A 26,180-nucleotide genomic window follows, 5' to 3' on the forward strand; every position below is an offset into this window, starting at 1 on the left:
TTATCAGCCTCAAGGATTACATGCTGCCATATTGCCTAGACTGGATACTGTGGGACATATACTCTTCTGAGCAGAGCTGCCTACTTTTGGGTTGTATGTGAGTGACCTGCACAGCCATTCATTTACAAGGTTGATTTTAAAAAGATTCACAAATATCCAGGCTAATTCTTTTTAAATAAAAAAGTTAGGTGTTGCTTTACATAAATGTCAACTCATTAAGCCCCCACCACAATCCTATAAAGGACATGATATTGTTATTCCTGTTTCACAGGTTCAGAAAGATTAAATAACATGCTGGGTCAGTCCACCACTAATTGTGCAAGAAAAAGACCTAAGCCTTTTTTACTCCAGTCCTCTCCAACATTATTTCCTTAAATAAGGGCAAGTCAGGGAATGTTCAGGGTATTCCTATAGGCTGCATCTTCTTTATTTTTAATATTTATTTTTTAGTTGGACACAATGTCTTTACTTTATTTATTTTATTTTTTATGTGGTGCTGAGGATCAAACCCAGGGCCTCACAAACGCTAGGTGACACTCTACCAATGAGCCACAACCCCAGCTCTAGGCTGCATCTTTGGGGGTGTGGTTGTAAACAATTTCACTACTGCCACACCTACTGACTCCTAAGAATAGCCTCCAAGAAGAGGCAGATCTTCCTCTTTCTAGTTATGGGCTTAGGATGTGCCAACTGCACACCATCCTCTAAAGATCTGCCAAACAAAATCAGCCAAAACAAAATCTTTTCAGGTAGGTGATTCACACCTGTCTTTTCTCCCCTGGTTTTGTTCAATTAGCATATGTCTTGAGGCAAGTTACCTTTAAAAATGCAGTTTTAATATCCTATGTGTAGGACATATTTTTTCCTAGCAACACACTAGGAGCACAGATAAATTTTGCTTTAGGAAACATCAGTATTTTCAAAAACAATGACACTGTTTCTCCCCCGCCCCCCAAATGTTCTACATTTTCTCTTTTCGAAATGATTAAGAGGACATATCAGACAGGTTCTCATAACCTGTACTTTTGTAGGAGGTGTGGGGGAGCAGGGTTGGCACAAATAAGAATTGAGGCATTGTTTCTGCTCTGAAAGAGAGAAGGTGAGATAAAGCCCTGACTTTCATGGGGGAGCTCTGATTCACCCTTTGAATTTCTTTTTAATGCTCATATCCAACACTGCGCAGACACGAGTAGAAGGGGATCTGGGGGATGGGCATGGAGAAGGTAAGGCAGAGGTGAAATGGAGCACTTTGAGAGGATGAAAGCCAGAAAAAAGGGAAGGCGGCAAAACAGTCCACCAGAAGAGGGACTGAAAGAAGAAAGGGAATGATTGAAAATGAACTGAGACAGTTTAAAGAGAAAGCAGAGGGAAGGAAGAGATTTTTGCATGGAGGAAGAATATTGTTCCATCTTTACCACGAAGGTCAGGCATCCACACCAAGCACCTTTTAGAACTGGTTTGTCCCGCCACTCTGGACCTCTAGGATACTCAAAAGTTAGGTCCTGAGTTAGGACCTAACTTCCCTTTCCCAAGTCGCTGATTCCCTCACTTCCTTCAGGTCTCTACACAAGTGGTGGCCTTAACTTCATCCTAATAAAATAGCTCTGCTTACTTTCTTGCCCTATTTTATTCTTAGCTCCAATTACCATCCGATTTTCTGTTTTGGCTCAGACCCCTTCCTAGCATGTGAATCCCATGTGAACGTGGACGTGGTTTTGCTCGCGGCCACGTCTGTCTACAGCACTTACAACTGCGCCCTGCAACTCGTAGGGGTCTATATACGTTTGAGTGACTCAATGGAGAGGGTGCGGCGGGACAGAGGGAATGGCGGGAAGCGTATGTGGCAGGGGCGTCAGGCGTGTTTTTTTCGTCTAGCACACTAGCCATATTTTTTCGTTCTCTTCTCCCCTTCTCTCCCTCTCCACTTCAAAGGCCGAGGACAAACAGCAGGAATGCCGGAAATGAGGCAGAATTCTAACTAACCCAGCTCAAATTGTAACGAAAAGTGAAAGGAAGGGGAAGACTGAAACATGAGAGAACAAATGCAAATGAAAAAGTAAACGCGTGAAGAGGGCGAAAAGGCTAACAGACATCACACCCTCCGATCCCTCTTCCCGATTCCCAGTGGCTAGGCGTCGAGACGCCCTTTTCTTGCACTCGTGCGGCCGGGCCGCACCTCGCGGTCTCTACCACCTGGGAGAGGCCCAGGCTCACGGTCGCGCGAGGTGCCCCCACGCCGAGGCCTGGCTTGTGCCCGCGGGGGCTGCGAGGACTACAGCTCCCAGGATGCCGAACGCGAGTGCGCCTGCGCAGTGCGGCCGGAGGCGGCGGTCTGTTCTCCGCTGAGGAGGAGTGGGGCAGAGGAGGGAGGCAGCGGGTGAGAGTTCAGAGTTCAGCAGCAGCAGCCCGAGCCCATGATTCCCATATGCCCTGTAGTTTCTTTCACCTATGGTGAGTCTAATGTGGCCCGCGAGGCCTCTGCCCTGTCCCTTCTCTGGCCTGGGGCAGCGGGGAGGCGCGGAGGTTGGGGCTGGCTCCAGGGAGGAGGCGGCGGCCGCCACCGGGGCGTGCGAGGGAGTGAGGGAGTGCGGGGCGGGAGGCGGACGGCAGCGCGGCCGCGGCCGGGCCGGCCAGGGCGGCTTCTCACGGCGCCTCTCTCTCTCCCCTTCCCTCCCTCGGCGTCCCGGTCCCTCCGCTTCTTTCCTCCCGCCATGGGACCCGACTCTCCGTGCCCGCCGCAGTGCCCAGCCGGCTGGGGGAAGATGCCAAAATGGCGACCGGCAACTACTTTGGATTCACCCACAGCGGGGCGGCGGCGGCGGCGGCTGCGGCCCAGTATAGGTAACGGCTCCCCACTCCCTTCCTTCTCTCCCCCTCCTCGCCCCTGGGCCCGGATCCCGCCGACGCGACGCCCCCGCGGCCGCTCCCGCGCCAGCCCCCACCCGGCGGCCCCGAGCCCGGGCCTGCGGCAGGCCCAGTAGGGCCCCGCGGCTGTCCAGGCCCGCCCCGCCCCGGCCCGTCCGGCCCGGACCGCGGCGGGGAGCCGCCCCCGGTGGGGGCGGGGAGGGAGAGACAGCCGAGGTTTGGGGACGTGGAGGGCCGCTGGGGCCTTCGGCGGCCCCGGAGTTAAAATGGCCTCCTGCGGCCTTGGAGCGGAGCCGAGCCGCCCGCCACCGCCGTCCGGCAGGCCCCCAGTCCCCGCCTCCGCCTCTCCAGCCCCCACTCTTATCGTTCTCTCGCTCCGGAGATGGAGAGGGGATGGAAAGGACCTCTTGAGTCGCAGGCCCGTCGGCCTTTTCTCCGACGCCTCTCTTGGTCTTCCCCTTGTGTTCCAGCCCCCTGAGCCCAGATATATGTCGTTGTCTAGGCACCTTCTCCTCCGTCCTGTTTCCCCTGCCTCCCCCCATCCTGCGCCCCCAGTCCTGCAAACCCACTGCCGGCGTCACTGCTTTCATCTTTTCCCCTCAGTTTTCCACGCAAAGAGAAATGTTAATATGCCAACCACCTGTGAATTGTGTAGTTCACTGGAAAAGATGTGCAAGTTTCTGGTGCTGATAAATGAGTGCACAAGCCTTGTTTTAGCTACTGAGTTTAGGCTTCAGGTGGGCCAGTAATTCACCTTGGAGGTCTTTTTCCTTTGGGGAAAAGGAAACGCAATTGAGATTATACTGAGTCATTGCAATGCACTGGCTAAAATCTCTACCTTAAGGGAAGCTGTCAATTCCGAACTCTCTGTAGTTCATTATAAAGCTTTTCAAAGATAAAAACAGAAAACTGGATGGATGTTTTATTGTTATTACACTTGAGTCATTCTGACACAGTCTCTTGACTTAGACCATAAGAGCACATGGCCCCTGAGTAGTAGTAAGCTTTATAATGTATAGATGTCCAGATGTATTCGGGGTATTAGTTAAACCCAGATAGATTCCTTCCCCACCCCAATTTACTTCAGGGCACAGGTTTTGTAATGGAAAGGGGCATCAGTAGAGTCATACCATTTGAATGACAGTCTTTCTTTCTCTTGATTTTATGATGCTGGGGACAGCGTACGTCTGGGTTTTCATTTTCTCCACCTGTAAAAATTAGTACTGGGTCAACTGTGTTTTGGGGTTGAAACTTCGAATTCTGAGAAAGTTGCCCCATATTATGGAGTCTTAGGATGCCATTTATTGCAAGAGACATCATTATTATATATGCTCCTGGGAAAAAAATCTGCCAATTAAAATAAGATGCAGTGTTTAAGACCCCATTGATTTTAAAATTTATAAGGGTATGTTATATTGACAAAATTTGTATTTTACTAATTGTTGAATGCATCATCATATGTGCCATTTTACAACTGTCTTGTCTTGAGGTCTGTATTGCAAAAAAGAACTGAGAGGACATTGTTACAGCAGAAATTGGGGGGCTTTTCAAATATTATTAAATCCTTTGCTTACAAGTTGTAAAAACTATACAAAGTTTCAATAATAAACCCTTTTAGAGTTAGTAATTTTTCTGAAGAGAAAAAAAGCCATTTTATTTTTCTGTGAAACGAGATAGCTAATTGGCATCTGTGCCATTAATCTACTGCTAGCAAGTACCCTGTGTTCTAGAAAGGGCTGTTTTATGTAGTATTTTTCTGTTTTCTTAGTATCGACTGAGTGATAGATTTGTTAAATCATTAGCTGCTCACTGAATAGTGATGGGTTTTTTTGTTGCAGTTTAGAATTTTTTTTTTCTAAATGCAGACATAGAAATAAAGGGAGGTAGTATGAATTTAAAGATACTTGATTTTTTGTGTAAAATACTTACATTTATATGTTTTATCCCAGTATGTGAAACTAACTACAGATTTTCTGTACCTAATATTGTTGCAGTTCTGAAATATTTCTTATAAATACATAACTACAGATAGAAACAAGGAAGAAATATCAATTTAAAGAGATATCAATTTAAAGATATTTACGTGTGTGTTATCCCGGGATAGAATACTCTTACAAAATTTTATACCGAATATTTTGAATCCATTTCAGTAAACTGTAATAATAATCCAAATTACTGAATTGATATGTGTATGTCTTAATGAGAAAATACTAGTCTTTGAATGCATGTTACCAAAACTAATTATTAAAACTTTTTTGTCCTTGTACATATAGTTCATGAAAATTTCTTGCATTTATATAGAAGAAATCAGATCCAAGGATGCTAATACTTTGGCCAAGGAAGATGAATAAATAACATGAATAGCAAAGGCATATGCAAAAAAAAAAAAAAAAGCAGTTGCTGATTTTTCTTCTGGCTGGAAACAGTTGAACTTTCAGAGTGAAAGAACACAGCTTAGTTTGCTAATTTTGTTTTTGTTTTCTTAATTTGAAAGATCTGAAACCCAGGAATTCTAAGTACTTATGGAGTAAATGTTCTAAATTTTAATTCCAGTTCTTAGTTTTCTTGGTTAAAGTTGTGCAAAGTATTTGATTGAATTTATTTTAGGTCTAAGGATTATTTTTTGTTTTGGGTAATGCCAGGGCCTTATGCATGCTAGACAAATGCTTTACCACTGAACTACATCTCCAGCTTAATAGTAGATATTCACAGTGGCATACTGAAGATCAAGTTAAGATGTTATAAGGAGATCTTTAAATTTATTTTAATAACTTTTAGGTTTTATTTTGGGTAATGAGTATTGAACATTTTTGTGGTAAGCATTTACTTAGTCTTTGTGTTATGTCCCATCATTCACTGTTTTTTTTTTTTTTTCCTGTTTTATGTTGTTCGTAAAGGCATGTAAATAAACCCACTAAGCCATCTTTGCAAATGGAATCTTTTTATTTTCTTACCTTTCACAGATTTTATTCTCCCATGGGAAATTTTTATACACACAACACACAGATACACACACACACACATATTTGTATGTTTATTTGTATGTTTTTATAGGACATTAATTTGTGAGTGTACAGGACAGAAAATCTCAGGCCTGGTGAAAACATGGATGGTTTTCTGGCAGAAAGGGAACTTGGGTGGATAACCTACTTGAATGTAGCAGTTGTCTGTTAGAAAAGATACACTTTTAGAAATACAGGACTAATTTTATAATAAATTCTTGGGAAAAGAACTGTTTGAACAAAGAATGTGAAGGAAAATAATTCTCAATGGGAAGAAAACTTTGTAATACTTTAGGATCAAAAATCCTTTCCCCATTCCTTTGACAGGGCTACAGAATTTCTCATAGTACTTGAATTTTTCAAGGGGATTTGGGGTATATACAAATATATGTTATGAATTTTATCCATTCTATAATTAATAGGATGTAACCATTTACTTGAGAGTTTTAAACAGCCAGTTTTGTTGCATCTAATCTTTTAGAAAAACCTTGGACATTCCTTGTTATTCTCCTATTAAGTCAAGACACTTGTCTGTTACCTAGATAACCTAAATCTTTTTTTTTTTTTTTTTTTTTTTTTTTACTATTATAAACTTTTAATCAATGGCAAGATGATTTTACATAGTACTCATTGTATTTCTGTTTTTGCTCGGCCCACTATATATGGCTGAGAGAACTAAGATCAGCCTGGTTTATTTTGGCTCATGATTTCAGACCTTGGTCAACTGACCCTGTTGACTTGGGGCCTGTGCAAAGCAATAACCTAAATCTTTACCTTGTACTTAAATTAGTTTTCTTTATCCTTTATATAACTCTTGGTGTGTCATTGATGTCTGAATGCTATTCTACCTTTAACATTTTTTTTTTTACTATGTTTTATCTAGTATTTACTGAATCCAGAGACTTTAAATGTTACATAAACATGCAGAATACTCCCATATTCTTAATTTTTGCAAATGTTAAACAATTTGTTGATGGACATTTAAATTAAGGATTTGCTAGTCCAACGAAGGAATCTTATCTAATGATTTTGAGATGTCTTTTGAGGCGTATGTTCCTAAATGATAAGTGTCTAAATATCACTAAGATAACTTTGGTTGGCTAACATTTAGCTTGGGTAGGTTGGTTAGCCAATGAGTTTACTTTTTTCTTTTTTCTTTTACACTTTCCAATATAGAGTTAAGAATATTATGTCTTGAAAGAAAGAATAAAAGTAATACTAGTAAGATCTAAAAGGATTAATCACTAACTGAGGAGGTGAAAAAACCAGGTGAACAGGTTTTTGAAACCAACCATGGTGGTGGAAATTTACTGGCTTTATGAAAAAAATATTTTTCCAACCTTTAAGTATATTGGCTCTTCCATTGTTGAATCAGAGAGCCTAGAACATATCTTGTTCGGATAAATTTGAAATAATGAAAACTAACTTTCTTAAAAGGTAGTTGCTGTTGCATTTAATGATAGTTCCCTTATATGTTTTTAGAGCCTTTAGAGTAGTTGGAAGCCAGGCGAGGTAGTGTGCACCTGTAATCCCAGTGGTCCAGAGACCGAAACAGGAGGATCTCAAGTTCAAAGCCAGCCTCAGCAACTTAGCAAGGCTCTTAGAAACTCAGTGAGACAGCACTAAATAAAATACAAAATAGGACTTGGGATGTGGCTCAGTGGTTGAGTGCCCCTGAGTTCAATCCCCAGTACCAAAAAAAAAAAAAAAGTAATTGGAAAGTGCTGGAGTGTAGCTAAGTGGAAGAGCATGCTTAAAACGAAGGGTTTGATCCCCAACACTGCAAAAAATAAAAAAGGATTAGGTTTAGCCCAAATATCCCCACATAGAATGTTGAGGTGTATTTTTGAGTATGCTTCTGTACACTCCCTTATTATTTACTATGGTGAAAAAGAGCATGACTTTTGGAGCTAGTTGGTCTTGGATTTGAATCCCAGCTTTATCTCTTCTGTTACTTGGCCAGGGCACTTAGCCTCTCTACCACTGTTTTCTCACTTAACTTGCCTTGAGCTGAAAATTAAATATAAAGTTAACTAGCCTAGAACCTGGTTTTCAGTAAATATTCCAATCAATGCTGTAGTATTCCTACAAAGTTGATATTCGAATAACAATACCATAATGGTTTTTAAAAGCTCCTTGGTTAATATCGAATATACTTAATACATAGAATTTCATAATCTCACAATAAATTTTTTAAAAATAAGTGCTTCTATCCATTGGTTCTAGGTTTCAATGTAACAGAGGAGGGAAGAAAAGTTTTTCTTATATGCAGACAACATGAGATTTAAAATTATTAGACCAAAAAAAGTGAGAAATAATAAGAGCAGCACATTGGTAGGGTGTAGTGGCACATACCTACAGTCCCAGTTGAGGCAGGAGGATTGCAAATTCAAGGCCATTTTGGACAACATGGTAAGACCTGGTCTCAAAATAAAATACAGAAATGGCTGGGGTGTGTAGCTTGAGTAGTAGAGCACTTGTCTAGCATGCTTGAGGACTTTGGTTTAATCTCCAGTACTACAAAAAAGAAAAATAAGACTTTAAGTTCTCTTGGACCTAAGATCAGGCAAAAGACAGTAGCATTCCTGTTGCAGCAATATTTTAATACTAATTTATTAGACCATTAAGTTTCAAGTAAGACCTGTTTAGATATAGCCATCAAATGTAAGTAGGAATAAAACAAATGAAACATGCAAAACACCTTAAGAAGAAAATACAATCGAATATAAAAGTTGTGGAAATAAAGGTTATATTCGAGGAAAAAAAATTAGTGCCATCAAGTTATTGACTACTAGTAGTCTATGTAAAATGTAATTCCAATAAAAATATCAAGATTTTTGGGTTAACTTGGGGGACTTTTATTGTTTGTAGTGAAGAACGTAGTCCTGACAATCTGGTAAGAAATGATAAGCAAAGACCTGGAATATCAGATACCAAAACTTTATTTTTAAAAAAGTAATATTGACTCGGAGATAGACATAGATTGTTGGATTAAAACAAATTCCAGGGCTGGGGTTGTGGCTCAGTGGTAGAGTGCTTGCCTAGCATGCATGAGGCATTGGGTTCCATCCTTGGCACCACATGAAAATGCAAAATAAAGATATTGTGTCCACCTAAAATTAAAAAATAAATATTTTAAAAACAACAACAAATTCCATAGATAGACCTATGCTTAAATATATAGTTAGTTAGAATGTATAGCTACTTAGAGGTATTTGTTTTTTTAAAAGACACATTATTTTAGAAATATGCCAGCAGGTTAATCTAGAAGAGTAGTAATTGTTATAATTACTGAGATACATCTTTATCCTATATTAAAGCTGAGGACTCATCTACTGTGCTTGTTCGTAAATTGTCCTTGACACCACTGTAGGATACAATATTTGTACGTTTTTCTGAGTATGGCATTTTTAGTATTTCATGAAAGCCATGTGCAGTTCAGCTCTTCATTACTTATAAAGATCAAATGAATGAAATAAACCCTAGCCTTTTTCTTTTGTTTTCTTTATACTCTGTATATTTGTAGGCCTGGGGTCATAGCATAGTAGTAGAACTCTTGCTTGCTACCATGTGCTTCCTGGACTCAACTCCAGCACTTTGTGGGGCTGGGAGGGGGAAGCATAGTCCCTTCTCTCAAGAAGTTTACATTTCTTGGGCAGGAGGGTAGGAACAACTATTTGTACAAATAACTATGCCATGATAACTTTTTATGAAATTCTGAAATGAGAAATTGGAGGATTCTGGCTATGGAGTTTGAGATAGATGTCATGGTTTTACATTTTGAAAATGGAGGGATTGTCAGTTTAGACAAAAGAGTTGTGTTGAGCCAAGACAAGAATGTGTAAATTGCCTTATGTGCTTGAAATTGGGTGGGCTCTGAAGTTAGACTAAAAGCTGTATCCGGTTTCTTTTACCTGCCATGTAACTTTGAACAATATGGTCTCTTAGTAGTACTTTAGTTTCTTTATCTATAAATTGGAGATAATATTTTTTTACCTCATAAAATTTAAATTTTTTTAAAAAAATTAGTTGTAGATGGACACAATATCTTTTAATTTTTATTTTTATGTGGTGCTGAGGATCAAACCCCGGGCCTCAGGAGTGCAAGGCAAGAGAGATACTACTGAGCCACAACCACAGCCCCTTATAAGATTTAAAGTTTTAAGAACATTTTTATATATATAAAAATAAAACTGTACATATAAGAAGATACTGAGTATACCTGTGTAACCTGCACCAAATTAAATAAAACAAAACATTGTCAACACCGGGAGGCCTCTGCATTCTTCCATTGTGTTGTTTTGAAGATTCATTGTCATAGTAGCTGGCATACATTATATTCCCTTCATTGTCAGCCATTATTCAGTAGGTGTTTGGAAATCGGGTTCAAAAAAGGGATACAGGTTGGTAGCATAAATCTGAATATCTTCCATGTGGTGATGATCCCTACAGCTGTGACTTGGGACAAAATCAGAAAAGTGCAGTTTCCAATTTGTTTTGAATGGATGAAAGAAAAATAGGGAAAGAATAAGCTGTGTTTATAAAGTTGGGAAACATCTGTGTTTAAGGCAAAGCCAGAGAAAGGAAGAGAGGTTGTCAAGTAATGTTCAAAAAGAAGTTAAAGACATAATACTTTTTTATTTGTTGTTGAACACAATGCCTTTATTTTATTTAATCCTACTTGGGGTTTATTGGTGCTAAGGATCAAACCCAGAGTCTCAAGAGTGTTAGGCAAGCGCTGTACCTCTGAGCCACAACCCCAGCCCAGACATAAAACTTTTTTAGTTAAAAGAAAAACAAAAAAGGCCTTTAAACAATAACAATGAATTGCTATGATTTATGAAGATGGCTTTATAGCTTCTCTGACTAACCCCAACCCTGCCCACCCAATCTTTTTTTTTAACCATGAGCATAATGCTCTTTATAAAATGTAAATTTAATCATAACACTCTTCTACTTAAATTATTGTTGGAGTGTCTGATTGTTTTTCTTTTAGAGGTGTCAGTGTCTGATCCCTTTCCCACAGTATGAAATCCAAACATATCTGAAAATCTTCTATTAAGTTTTTTTTTTTTTAAAAAAAGTATAAAAACAGAATTGGTCAATTCAGTTTTTTCATTTCTCTGAATAGTTGTATCATTCCCTGAAGTGATTTTAATATATTTGAGAAATGTGTTATTCTTGAGTACAGAGTTTTGGAGCACTTTTAGTTAACTTATGGTATCCATTAGCTTTTACTCTTTTTTAAGCACTTCTATTTTCACTTAGTTATAAGGATTTCCTGTAAAAATGTTTAGGCAATTGTACAATGTTTTAGATTTTTTAAAAACTATTGTTGGACATAATTGTTGTACACAGTGAACGATTATTTAAATTTACCTTCATATTTATCGATTTTTACTTAACATTCATTCTTTATGAGATCATTTTCATTCTTCCTAAAGTAAATCAGAATTTCCTTTAGCGTTGATATAAGAGTAACTGAGTTTTTTTGTTGTTGCCTTTTAAAATCTCAATCTTTAAAAATGCCCTTGTCCTTGAGTAGTCATCATTTGGTTTCTATAGGCAATTTTTTCCTCCAGCTTTTTTTTTTTTTTCCCTCCAGTTTTTATCATGTTTACCATTTCACTTGAGTGTATGTTGGTATGAATTTCCTTTTATTTAATCCTACTTGGGGATTATTGGGGCTCTCGAATATGAAGATTATCTTTTATTAATTTGGGGCTGGGCTGAGGTTGTGGCTCAGCAGTAGAGCGCTTGCCTAGCATGTGTGAGGAAAAATTGGGGGACAATGTTTCTTTTCAGATATTTCTTTCTTGTTTTTCTCCATTTGTAGTATGACTTAGTTGTAAATTAACACTTTTTATTCTATCCTCCAGGTTTTCAGTCTCTCATGTTTTTCATCTGTCTTTGTACATTCTGGGTAGTTTTTACAGATGTTTTCCAGTTCACTAGTTTTTTTGTTAACCATGTGTAGTTGGTTATGTAATGCCTTCCTGAGTTTCTAGTTGTGATTTATATATACTACATTTAGTTTTGGAAATTCTGCTTGGTTTTAAAAAAATTTATCTGATTATTTTTGATCCATCTCTTGTTCCTTTATCTATTTTGAACCCAGTAATTCTAATACCTGTTGTCTTTTCAGAAATAAAATTTCTTTTTAATTCTGTGGATTCTTTTGTACATAGTAGCTTGTGTGCCTTATGGGGCTTGTGATTTTTTTTTTAAATTCATTTTTTGTTTGTTGGAACATTGTCTGCAACATGTAGGGAGAAAAACATATTTTGTAATCTGAAATACAGTGTAGAGTTAGATTAAACTAACTTCTTGGCTTTGATCCTGGTCAGATGTAAATCCTAGAACCTGAACATTGTGGTTAAAGGGGAAACTTTTATTTACACAGAGCCAAGGCTGAAGTTTTCTTACAGTTTTCCCTTAAAGATGGAAGAGAGCTTTTTTTTTCTAATTTACTCAAAGTGGTCATTCCTTTGGGAGCTCCCAAATTCTCTCATGTCTCTGATAACAGAAAATGTTGTTTATGCAGCAGCATACTGGAGAAGTGGGAAGATTTGGAGCTCTGGATAAGAGTAGTTGCTGCTCTAAGCAATAGATTTGGGTTCTTACTACTTGTGCACTGCCAGTTTGTTCTAAGAAATGATACTAACATCTGGTGGCAAGTTCTGCTTTTATACCACTCAAAAGTGTGGTAAAAGTGTGGTAGACTGGTGCTGCTCTTCGACCTCTTATTAACAGCCTATAAAAGGTATTTGTAGAGAATGCAAATCAACTACATTACTAAACATACTATTTAATTCAACTCTTTTTTTTTTTTTTTTTTTGGTAGCAAAATTCCTCTTGGGAAGTGATACATTGACTTAATCTCATTACTTAATTTTCTTTCCCTGCAGAAAAACAGCAGTTTGAAGACCTGTTACCTTAAGTAGCAGTGTTCTAGACCTCCAGGGATCAAAAATCAGCAGATGCCATCAGAATAGCTAGTATACTTGTGGTTTTTTGTTGTTTTTTAAAATTTTTTATTCTTTTTAGATATACATGACAGTAGAATATATTTTGACATTATTACAAACATGGAGTATAACTTATTAGGATTACCTTTGATTTTTAGCTATAGAATTTCCTTTTTTTTCTGTCCAATATTCTCACTTGTATTAACAGATAAATTTTAAAAAAATATTTGGTCCCCATTTTAGATGTCTCATAGTTGCTAATATTTTTGAGTTATCTTATATAAATTTACCTAACTGAATGCTAAATGTTCATTTGTTTTTTCTACTTTGAAAAATTGTCTTAGCCATATTAAATCAGAATGTGGGAGTGCACTCTTCAGATTTGTCAAAAAAATTAATCATCTTAGTATTTTTAAGTATATAGTTCAGTAAGCATTGTGTTCACATTGTTGTGAAACACATCTTCAGACCTTGTTCATCTCAAAAATCTGAAACTAGACCCATTAAACAACAACTTCTTTTGCCCTTTCCCTAGTCCCTGGTAACCACCATCCTACTTTCTGTTTCTGTGAATTTTATCACTCTAGATATCTCATATAAGTATTTGTTATTTTTAACTAGCTGATTTCACTTAGCATAATGTTATTAAGGTTCATTCATAGTGTACCCATGTGACAGAATTTCCTTTCCTTTTTTGAGGCCGAATATATGACATTGTGTGTGCATATCACATTTTGTTTTTTCATTCCTCCTTTGTTAGATGTTTGAGTTGCTTCACTTCTTGGTTCTTGTGAATGGTGCTAGACATAAAAATATCTCTTGGATGTTGTGCTTTTAATTTTTTGGACATATATGCAAAAATGCAATTGCTGGGTCATATGATGTGTGCTTTTTATGTTTTTTTTTGTTGTTGTTGTTGAGGTATTGGGAATTAAATCCAGGTCCTTGCACATGCTAGGCAGATGCTCTACCACTGCCAATTTTTAAATTTTATTTTGAGGCGAGGTCTCACTGAGTTGTCCAGGCTTGGCCTTGAACTTGGGATTCTCCTGCCTTAGCCTCTTTAGTAACTGGGATTACAGGCCTGTATCACTGTGCCTGGGTACCTACTTTTAATTTTTTTAGGAACCTCTATGCTGTTTTCTACAGCAGTTGCATCATTTTATAATCACATCAACAGTACAGTTTTAATTCATTTTGTTTATCTCAAACACGTGTTTAGTTTTTATAATAGCCTTCTAGTGGGTATGAAACGATATCTTGTTATAACTTTGATTTGCATTTCTCTAATCATTTAAGATTTTGAACATCTTTTCATATGTTCTTTATGCCCATCTCTCTATACTTGGGATCCAGTCCAGGTCTTATACATGCCAGACAAGCACTTACCACTGAGATATGTTCCCCACCTCTCTTTATTTTGAGAGGGCTTGCTGAGTTGCTCAGGCTGGCCTCAAACTTACAATGCTTGTGCCTCAGCCTCTTGAGTGCCTGGATTACAGTGTGTCACCACACCCAGCTAATTTACAAATATTTTCTTCTGCTTGGTATGTCTTTTCACTGTGATGGTTATACCCTTTAATTCATAGAAGTTTTTAAGTTTGATATAGTTCCAGTTGTCTGTCATTGCCAAATCTATTGTGATTAAACTTTTCCCTTCTGTTTTCTATTAAGAATTTTAGTTTAATAGTTTAAGCACTTTTATTTGGGTCTTTGATTTGTGTGTATGGCGGAGTGCTGGGCATTGAACCCAGGGCCCCATACATGCTAAACATGTACTGTGCTGCTGATCTACACCCACAGACCCTTTCATCCATTTTGAGTTATTTTTTGTATATGGAATTCAGTAAGGAGCCATCTTTTATTTGTTGGCATGTGAATGTCCAGTTTTCCCAGCCCTATTTGTTGAGAAGACTGTCCCTTCCCCCATTGAATGGTCTTGGCATGCTTGTCAAGAAAGAGTTGACTGTATGCAAGAGTTTGTTTGTGGGCCCTTTATTCTTTTCCATTGATCAATATGTTGTCTTTATGTTAGTACCACAGTGTTTTGATGACCATAGGGTTTTTTGTTTGTTTGTTTGTTTGGTTACTTTAGGTTGAAATTAGGAAGTATGAGACCTCCAGCTTTGTCCTTTTTTAAGGTTGTTTGGCTATGTGGGTTCCCTTGCAATTTGATACAAATTTTAGAATTGATTTTTAAATTTCTGCAATTTAAAGTCATTGGGATTTTGATATATATTGCATTGCATCTGTGGCTCACTGAGTATTGACATCCTAATACTAAGTGTTCCAACCCACAAACATGGGGTGTTTTTCCACTTTGTATCTTTAAATGTTTTGGCAGTGTTTTATGGTTTTAATTGCACAAGTCTTCCATCTTCTTGACTAAGTTTATTCTTAAATATTTTTATTCATTTTGATTCTGTTGTACATAGAATTGTTTTCCTAATTTTCTTTTTGGATTATTATATAGAAATGTACCAATGTTTGTGTATTAACTTTATATTCTACAACTTTTTGGTGAATTTGCGTAGTCTGACTGTTTATTTTTGTGGTATATTGTGGGATTTCTACATGCAATTTCATGTCATTTGTGAACAAAGATAGTTTTTTTTTCTTTCTTATTTGGACACATTTTCTTTCCTTTTCCTACATAATTCCTCTGGCTATGATTTCCAGTTCCATGTTAAATAGAAGTCTTTTTCTTGATCTTGAAGAAAATGCTTTGAGTCTTACTGTATTAATTATGATGTTAGTAGTAGGCTTTTCATAAATAGTTTTATTATGTTGAAGTCATTTCTTCAGTTTCTAGTTTGTTGAGTGCTTTTTATAATACATGCATTTTCTACATCATTTGATATGATTGCATGGATTTTGGCTTTCACTCTGTTTCTGTGTATTAATTACATTAATTGATTTTTGTTAAATGTTGAATTTGTCTCCATGTTGTAGACTATTTAAGAACACAAGTTTATAGAGTCGACATGGTAGCTAAGAGTACATACACTGGGGCCATACTCTTCAGGCTTCGGTCCTACTTGTTATATGATTCTTGAGATAAGGTTAAGTAATTTTCTGTTAGGTTCCCATTGATTATAAGCCATACTTCACTGTCACTGTAAGTAGTTGTTATTAATAAACTAGGCAATTTCTTTTTCTGTTGCATAATAAAAAGAATCTTTTTGGTTTAAGGGGTAATAAATAGCAGGAAAATGAATGCTGAATAATCATTACAAACTCAAAGTTAATGGATTTTGTCATAAAAATAGTTCTTTTTGGTATTAGGATTCCCTCAGACCCTTGCAATTATTGAGGATCCCAAAGGGCTTTTGTTTTTTTGGGCTATGTTGATATTTACTACATTAGAAATTAAAATTAAAATATTCAAAATAAGAGAAATAACATGCCAACCAAAAATATCTTTATGAAAAATAATGAAATTCCAAAAAATAGATCAGAAAGACTTGTTTTACATTTTTTAAAAAATTTTTAATTCTCAGTCAAAGCTATTGGATTCTTAAATCTGTTTCTGCATTTTGCCTGTTGCAGTAAATTGTTTGGATTAAAATATATGAAGGCAGTCTGGTCTCATGTTTAATAAAAAAGGGAAGAACCTCATGAACCCTTTTGTAAAGGTCTTAGGAATCCGTGGATCACATTTTGAGAGCCACTGTTGTGTAGAAACTAAAAATTTACCCTTCCCAGAGATCTTTGTCCTTAATGAAGTCTAGTTTTCTTTTGGTGTTAATCTCCATATCACTAAATAATGTGCCTCTTTTGTTATTTCTTAATTTATCAGCAGAATGCAGTTATCTTTATTTCCTGTAATCATTGTTTAAAATTTAGTGCTTACTCTTGCTTCTCATTTTTCTTCTTCCAAAATTCAGCGGTAGACTCTTTCTGTTTCTTCAGATAATACATTCCATTTCTAGCCCATCAAAGATTCAACAGTAGTTCAGTATTCTCTAAGAATTTTAAATGCTTGTGATTTTCTTCTATTCACCTCATCTCATGTTATAGTTTTACTTATGATAACATTTATATTATATTCTGCAATCAGTTTATCTTCTGTAATTTAGGTTGGTGCCAAAATTTTAAAGCAAAAACTCTTCCATTATGAATGTGTAAATAGTGTTCACTGAGGATCCAGATACCATTCATTCTATGATTACATTTCCCAGTATGTTCATTTTTACAATCTTGTACCACTTAACAAAATCTTTGAAGTTCAAATGGATTTTTCCTTTTACATACTGTACTAATTGCCCAATTGTGAACTCTTCTACTGGGATCATGCCTTTCCTGAGTAGTTTTCATATTTCCTGAAGTCTTTCATTGCTTTTTTTTTTTTTTTTTTTAACCTGCTGTCACTGTCTCGATTATATTTTGAGATTTCTAGCCTCCTTGTCTCTTATCTACTGTGTACAATCCTCTGTCTTCTGGATATCATTTTCTCCGAGATTTCTGTTCTGCTGATTCCAGTTTTTAAACCATAAATGACTGGGCCTGTTGTGTAGCTGCTGACCTATGCTTTCATCTTTCTCCACTGTTGGCATGACCCCATGATTTCTTGGTATGCTTTTTGTTTAGCCTGGAGTGTATCTTCATGGAGCTTCCTAAGAAAAGGCTTACAGGAGGTAAATTTCACTCCCTGCATGTCTAAAAATATCATTATGCTGGGTAATTGGACTGAGTACAGGAGTCTACATTAATAATAATTTTTCCTTGAGTTTGGAACAGATGTTTCCCTATTGTCTACTAGTATATCTATAAGAAGTTAATTTTCATTTCACTGTAGGTGGCTAGGTTTTTTTTTTTTCCTGTCCTCCTTTGGCAAATTGAAAGATGTTTTTTGGTGTTGCAATGTTGTAAAAAATACCATGTCTCCAAGTTTGGTTCTTTTATTCTGTTTTGCTTGCATTGTGTAGGCCCACCATTGAATTTGAAAATGTGTTTTCCTGTAGAAGTGGGGAATTTTTAAAATTTCTTTCTTTTTTTTCCCTTTGATACCTGGGATTGAACCCAGGAGCACTTAACCACTAAGCCATATCCCTAGCTCTTTCATATTTTATTTTGAGACAGGGTCTCACTCAGTTGTTTAGGGAATTTCTTTCATCTACTTTTTTTTTCTTTTCTCTCTATAATTCCTTCTACTTAGATATTAGACCTTGTAAATGTATCCTTTTTCTTTTATATTTTTCATATCTTTAACTTGACTGTATCTCTCAACTTCATGTTCTAAGTAGTGCCAAGTTCTTGTTTTATAGATACAAATTAGTTTTTGAAAATTCTCATCTGTTACCTTGAGATATTTATTTCCCAGGAGGTTTTGTAGTTAAAATAGGCTTTCTTTAAATGTCTGGTGATTTTGGTTGTTAATTAATTTAATTATTTAAAGAAAAAGCAGTAGGCTGCCTGGAAGTTCTATCTTAGGCCTCTAGCTCACTTTTTGACAAGCGGGTAGGAATCTGGTCATTAACTTCCAAGGCAAATCCAAGAATATAAAGAATGTTTTTACTGTCTAATAATTCCCTAAATACTGTCTTTTCTATTCTTTTTTGCCAAGAGAAGTAACTATTCTTTATGTCTGACTCTTGAAATATTCTTTTACCTTTCTTAAACGTTATTCTTGTGTTTGTTTCCTGGTTGATTAATTAGCTTTTCCAGTTTAAAACAGGCAAGATGATTAGACTTTCTTCACGAGGGATATTATTATCCAAATAGGAGTTTCTGCTGTACAGGATGCTTAGTAAACAGAGGTTTCATATTTCACAAATATTTTTATGACCCAATACTTGAATTTTTGTTTACTTCATGTCCTGGTTTACTCAAGAAATAATTGAAAGACAGGTACATTTTATGTTTTGTGTAGTGAGAAAATTTAACACCTTTTATTTTAATGCTTCAAACTAGGTAAAAACCTTGATTTTTACTGTCTCTTACTATGATAAAGTTTGCATAAACTAATTTGAACTTGATTTGACCTGAATTTTCTTTTCTTTATAATGCACCCTCAATCCCCAGTGTTAGGGATGAACCAGGGCCTCCCTCATGTAGAAAAGTGTTCTACCACTGAGCTACATCCCCCAGTCCTTGGTCTGAATTTTTTTTTTTTTTTTGGAATAAATTTACTTATCCACTAAATAGTTAATTGAATCAGTGCAATTAATTAGTTGAATCTGATCATCTATATCATGTTAAAGGTAATTTTTCTAAAAATGTTTGTAATTGAAAGAATTTCTCAGATGGATTTAAAATAACACACTCTCTGGGTTCTCTAACCTTATTCTGAACAGCATTCAGCTGCCCTAGTGCTTGGTGCACTAGGAATTAAAACTGCATTATCATGCTTCCTAATGCTTTTGGTAGAGATTATCATTCCAGTTCAGATGAGTACGCATCTGGCTCTACAGGGCAGAGTTGGATTAGGCAGCCTATGATATATATGTATGTGTACAGTAATTGCTAATTGAACTGGCATGTTTTCTGTAAGCTTCCTAGGAAGGGTGGTGTTAATTTATTGTTCAAACTGAGACACTTGGAAAAGTGATGGAGAATACTTTTTATACTGGGGCAGAAGGAATAAATCAGAGCATAGTCATATTCCTGTGTCACATATACTTTTAGAATTATAATCAGAGGGAATATAAATCACTTGCCTGCCTAGCTGACTTGACATTCTACTATATTCCCACTTGCTTTTTGTCATATAGGACAAACTTTGGGGACCAAGAAATGTGGACAAATACTGGATAAGAAATGGTGGGATGAATGGAAACAGTATAGTTAGCCATCTATACCTGTGTGTTCTACTTTGTGAATGGAAAAATTCAAAAGAAAATAACATCTATATTAAACATGGTGAAGTTCTTATCTTTATTTCCTAAAAAATACAACATAACAAATATTTATGTAATATTAAGTGTTACAATTAATCTGGAGATGATCTACAGTTTACAAGAGAATGAATATAGGTTGTATGCAAATATTAGAGCAGTTTATAGAAGGACTTTTGAGTATCTTTGGTTTTTGTCATCCATGGGAAGTCATAGAACCAATCTCACATAGATACTGAGGGACAACTGTATAAGAATCCAAAACTATTTGAATTTTTATATAACCAAAGTCCTTTCTATCCAATATAGTTTGGATGTGTGAAATATTACCCTGTTAGTAAATGATTAATATAGGTTTCACAGACCTAGTGTATTTATATTTAACTATAATTCTTTTTCTCAGGTCTGGGAATTTTGATGATGTATAACTTATTTGACAGTTTTTCTTAAGAATGTAGAATTGCCCACAGAAAATGTCAATTCCCAACCACTTCCCACTATTAAAATATAAAATTCCCTTTTCCTGTCTTATAACTTGGCATTTATGTAGAAAATGTTGGTTAGTTTTATATCAAAATATGGAAATCTCATCCAAATAGAAACTATTGGCATTTCTTTGGATTCTGTTCTTTGGACCCTATTCTAAGTTTTGTTTGTTTGTTTGTTTTGTTTTTTGTTTTCTTTTTCATATTGGACTGAAATCTGCCACCCTGTAACTTCCATCTGTTGGTTCTAGTTCTGTTTTCTGGAGCAACATGGAGTAAGTGTCTTCTTTTAGAAGGCAGCTATTACCTTTTCTAGACTGAATTTCCTCAGGTCCTTCTGTTTTACATGAAATAAAACCCATATCTGTAAGATTTATCTTGATTCCCCCTTAACACATCCTGGTTTTCAGTGTTTTCCATGATACAGTTAAAATATAATGCCCCCAAATTTTTATTCTAAACTGTATGGTACCATGGACACCCATGCAGAATACCCTGTACTATATCCCATGAATTCAGATACTCTATTAGTGCAGCTTCAGCTTATGTCTGGGTCCCCACTACCCACTTAGCTATTCTTAACTGTCAGCTCATTAAAACTTGTGGTCAGCTTAACTTTGCCCACTTAATAGCCATTGGGGCCCTCATTTCTACCTTAATTATTCAGCTTTGGCAAGTGGAATCGTGAGAATGTTAAGCAACAAATCTATAGGCCTTCGGTTTTAAGTGACATATGGTCTCGATTTAAAAGTTAAAATAATGGTGGGAAATTATTTGATTACTGTTAAGGAAAATATTTTTGCCTCTTGAGGTAATGATTGCAAATCATCTGATTTGGATCTCCTTCTATAACATTTTTAAGAAAAATTAATATAATGAAATGCTGCCTCTAAGATGGAATGTTTATCTAAGTTCGTATTCCAGTGGAAGTTTTCTACCCTAAGACATAATTACTCAGCCAGAGGACTGTTGACATAATTTAGGTATTTGTTTTGGGGGTGCATTTTAAGATGTCTTAACAGAATCCCTGGCCTCTTCTGCCCACTAAGTTAAATGCTAGTAGCACATATCACCATTACTTCCTCTGAAGTTTGTTCATCAAAAATATCTACAGGACTGAGGGTAGAGTTCAGTGGTAGAGTGCCAAGATTTTTTTGTTCAGATTATAAAAACTAGAATACAATAAAGAACTTCACATACAACAAATAATTCTTTAAATTCCTATTTTGGTCAGTTTTCTTTTTCTTCTTAATGATCCTATCCCAGTTTGCTGTCCTTGCTTTGCAATATGATCCATGATCTGAAACGTAATATGTGTGAATATATAATGTATTGGGATTCAGGAATAGAAATTAAAGAACAGAAACAAATATAGTGTTAAGTAGGAGGTTTATTGAGTTCAAATACTTGGCCTTTTGTAGTCTGTGACTAAATTACTTGCAAATGTGGTTTTAATTTAAGTTGATGAATAACTTTAAGTTGCCTTACTCCTTGATTTTAAAATTAAATTTTGTTATATTTATTCTTCTACTTCACAATATAGCCAGCAGCCAGCTTCCGGTGTAGCCTATTCTCATCCAACTACAGTTGCTAGCTACACTGTCCATCAGGCTCCAGTAGCTGCTCACACAGTTACTGCTGCCTATGCACCAGCAGCCGCCACAGTTGCAGTTGCCAGGCCCGCACCAGTAGCTGTTGCAGCTGCCGCAACAGCTGCTGCTTATGGAGGCTACCCTACTGCACACACAGCAACTGACTATGGTTACACCCAGAGGCAACAAGAAGCACCACCACCACCACCCCCAGCTACTACACAGAACTATCAGGTAAGAAAACTACTAGTTTCAATCACCTTAATGTGAAATTTTAGTGGACTCTCTGTATATAATATAATGCCCAAGTCAGTACTTCTCAAACTTGAGTCTTCCAAAATATATAGGTAACGAGAAAAGTGAATGGATTTTCTAGATATTTGGGGGGACAATAAGCATTAAATTTTCTTGAAATGAATTTTAGTAATTCTCCCTTACCCTGTTTATTATATGTGTGTGTGTGTGTGTGTGTGTGTATGTATACACACACACACTTTTTTTTTTTTTGCTTTAGCTTTTTAAAAGTTACACATGAATTCTAGGTTAAATATTTTGTACCCAAGTTTTTGATTTAAAAAAAAAAAGAAGGCATAGGAAAGATGTTCTTGATTGTACTAGAATGTTATTTATCCATCTGAAACATAGGTGTGGCTCGCTCTTTTAAGAATGATGGGGACTGGGGCTATAGCTCAGTGGCAGAGCAGAGTGCTTGCCTAGCATGTGTGAGGCATTGGGTTTGATTCTCAGTACCACATAAAATAAGCAAAGGCCTTCTGTCCATCTACAACTCAAAAAGATTTTTTTTTTTTTTATTCATGGGCCTAAGCTATATTGGACCAAATATATTGCATATTTTCTTCTAGGCACTTACCAAAGATGGAAATCCTGTGGCCTGTACATTTATGTTGTCAAGATTTTCTTTTTTAGTAAATAACAAAAAATTGTTCATGCTCTTACTCATGTAGGTACTTGTTCATTCTTTTTGAAGTTCTAAATCGCCTTTATATAGTATTTTGTTTGAAGACATTACTTGTTTACCATTCGCTTAATTAAATTTAGTTCTAATTTCTTTAACCCAGTTTCTTTTTGTTTTGTTTGGATTTATTTATTTGTTTGTTTATTTTGGTGCCAGGGATTGAACCCAGAGGTGCTCAACCACTGAGGTTTTTTTTTTTTTTTTTTTTTTTTCATTTAGAGACAGAATCTTGCTAAGTTGCTTAGGGCCTCGCTGAATTGCTGAGGCTGGCTTTGAATCCAAGCTGCTGGGATTACAAGCGTGAATGCGCCACTGTGCCTGACTGTTTGTTTGATTTTAAACTTTGATCCTACTGGACTTGCCCCAGATTTCTATTATTTGTGAAAAAATGAAATCAACATTACTAGTATTTGCTATTGATTTTATTTTTTTTAGTTGTTGGTGGACCTTTATTTACTTATATACAGTGCTGAGAATCAAACCCAGTGCCTCACACATGCTAGGCAAGCGCTCTACTGCTGAGCCACAGCCCCAACCTAACTTTGTTGTTTCTAATAGGGTCTTTGAAACCCATTATTTTCTGGGCCATGCCTACTTCTTCAGCCTTTCCACCCCTCCTTACTTTAGACAGTGCCAGAATTCACTCAGCTAGCCTTGATCTTTCAGAAAGAAAGAAAAAAAAAAAAAAAAGGAAGAGAAAACTAGAGTAATCACGAATCTTAATAACACAAATAGTTTGGTATGCTCTCTACCACAGAGCTACATCCTTAGCTTCATGGGTCATTTTTTCTAATGTTGTAGTATCCATCTTTAAGGCAAAATTTCCATAAGTCTTTTTTGTTTATTTTTGGTATCGGGGATTGAACCCAGGTGCACTGAGTCATCCCCCCAGTCCCATTTTAAATTTATTTTGCAACAGGGTCTCACTAAGTTGCTTAGGACATTGCCAAGTTGCTGAGGCTGGTTTTGAACTTGGTAATTCTCTTGTCTCAGTCTCCTAAGTTGTGCTGTGAATTTTTAAATGAAATTAAATTTTATTTGAATAAATGTTATTTTAAAATATTTCAATAATGGTTCTGATTTTAGAAGTTAAACATGCTGCTAGAAGTGTTTTTGATCTTGATGTGGTTCAAAATTAATTTCTTTATATTGAGTTGATTCCTTTATGTCTAGGTCTGATATTTATGTTGTTTTTCTTTTTTGTATTTCTATATAGTAAGGATTTTTTTGCTTGCAATTTTAGCAAGATTTCCTTTCATTTTCTTTAGGACTCATACTCATATGTAAGATCCACAGCTCCTGCCGTAGCTTATGATAGTAAGCAGTACTACCAACAGCCAACAGCAACTGCTGCTGCTGTAGCTGCTGCTGCCCAGCCTCAACCTTCTGTTGCTGAAACCTACTATCAGACAGGTGGGTTGTATTAACTTACACAATTTCATTTTTAACCATCAAAATATATGATTCAGGATATTTTCTTAAATATATTTACTTATTTATTTATTTATTTATTTATGTGGTGCTGAGGATCGAACCCAGTATCTTTTGCACTCTAGGCAAGTCCTCTACTACTGAGCCATAACCCTAGCCCTGATTGAGAATATTTTTAATGAGTAATCACGAAGCTTAGTAGCACACAAATGAGTCCACCTAAAATCAGTAGTTTTATGTATTTATTGAGTAGCAGGTTCTAGCCATGTCCTTTTTAACCACTGGAAATCCTTTGAGTCATAAAGAAGTTAATGGAAGCAGTTCATAATCATGTCCTTTTCTCCTGAAAATGTATTCCATTTGTGGTCTTTAGCAGATAGTTCCCTTCCTGCTGAAATAAACTATATAGAAGCAGCTTTGGTAGTAATTCCGAACACATTCTTACCTTTGTCAGAAATGCCTAGAACATTTATATTGCTGATTGCCTTTGTAACCAATGGAGACTTCATTAATGGGCTCCATATTTGGTAATTTCTTTTTTTTTTTTTCTTTTTAAAAAGGTTTGTTCTTTTTAGATAATACATGACAAGAGTGTGTATTTGTACATGATGCAGAGTTACACTGGTAGTGTATCCATATATAAACATCTCTCATTTTAATGACTGTTAGTTCTGTTATCAGCCACTGATAATGTTAAATACGGTATGTGTGATGTTGCAAATCAGGAAGTGTTTTGTATGTAAAGAAGCCTGCATATTTTTTACTTTAAAAAATGAATTTCTCATATAAATTCAATTAAGAACTTTTAAAACAAAGCTTTTTGAAGTCTGAAGTGTTGGTAGCTCCTTTAATTATTTTTGAAGGACCTGAGAATGTGAGTAGAGCCCTGGATTACTAGAAAGTAAAATTGGCTTCCAGCTCTGCCTTTACTATTAGTATGGGTGAGGTTTTTGTTTTGTTTTTTTAATCCATCTCTGGCCCAGATTTCTGTAGGGTGTCCTTTCTGATTTTACTATTTAATGAGTCTCTTCAAAGTAGTATTAAAATATTTTGAATTGTAATGACTGCTATTGTTTTGCTTGCTGCCTTCTCTGTTGATTTTGGCGTGTAATTGTCTATAATGAACTTCCTAGTTAATTAATTACCAGGCTAGGCTTATACATATTTAAGAGCACTGAATTACCTAAGAGTCAGAAGATCTTGGTTTCATCTTAAGTTCTGATATTGTATGACTTTTAAAGGCATTTAGGTCTTAAATATTAGTTTTTTCTCTGTAAAATGTTATCTTCATCTGTGTGGATCACATTTCATAGGTAACAGATAAATGTTACAGAATGATTATGGTCTTCTGAGATTTGGCTTTCTCAGAAATAACCTTTGTATTCTTTAGTGATCATTATTAAGTGATTAATTACTAATTTAGTGATTGATAATAAGGCTCATAAGATTCTTTCAAAGTGTATATTTGTTTTGTATATGGTTGAAGGCAGGAGAAAGTTTAGCAGAGACATGAGTGGTAGTTGTTTGAATTGCTGTACTAAAGCTATTGACATTTGAAGAATTAAGCCAGTAGTACCTTGGGAGTTAAGAGTTATATTGATGTTCACTAGGGTCAAATCACTTAAATGTGATGAATGGTATGTGAACATGTTCCATAGAATTAAGCCTTGAAATTTTTAATGTAAATTGAAATGTATATTTGAAGGCACTCTCAATTATGTTCCAAACATAAGTTTGATTCTCTAGTGTACTGACTAGCCCAAATACACATATACTGCTTATCTAAAAACTTTTTATCTACCAGTTGTAAGTAGTATTACTATTCCAGTTGTAATGTAAAGTTTGCCAAAGTATCATTTTGGAAATGTGTAGAAAGTATTTGGGAAAAGGTAGTAAATTATTTATGTATTTCATTCATATTGGTAATAAGAATTTTACCAAGAAGAAATTGCTAGAACCTGTTTTTGTTGGTGTTTAAGAATATTGTTATAGAAGCTAAGCTGACTCACTCTTCTCATTTTCTAA

General features: G+C 36.2%; 1 protein-coding gene across 3 annotated transcripts in view; it reads left to right on the top strand.

The window, feature by feature from the left end:
• Positions 1-2,325: 2,325 nt before the first annotated feature.
• The window catches only part of Zfr (zinc finger RNA binding protein), a 76,389-nt gene continuing 52,534 nt past the window's right edge, over positions 2,326-26,180 (top strand). The window contains exons 1-5 of one of the 3 annotated variants that reach the window (XM_026390128.2): positions 2,326-2,451; positions 2,742-2,841; positions 20,408-20,431; positions 21,700-21,982; positions 23,993-24,137. In XM_026390128.2, the coding sequence (XP_026245913.2) occupies positions 2,415-2,451; positions 2,742-2,841; positions 20,408-20,431; positions 21,700-21,982; positions 23,993-24,137 (589 nt within the window). In that variant the 5' untranslated portion in view covers positions 2,326-2,414. The remainder of the gene's footprint in view (positions 2,452-2,741; positions 2,842-20,407; positions 20,432-21,699; positions 21,983-23,992; positions 24,138-26,180) is intronic. The other 2 variants (XM_026390129.2, XM_026390130.2) reach the window with 2 other exon arrangements.

The sequence above is a fragment of the Urocitellus parryii genome, chromosome 1 (genome assembly GCF_045843805.1).
Source record: "Urocitellus parryii isolate mUroPar1 chromosome 1, mUroPar1.hap1, whole genome shotgun sequence".
Lineage (NCBI taxonomy): Eukaryota > Metazoa > Chordata > Mammalia > Rodentia > Sciuridae > Urocitellus > Urocitellus parryii.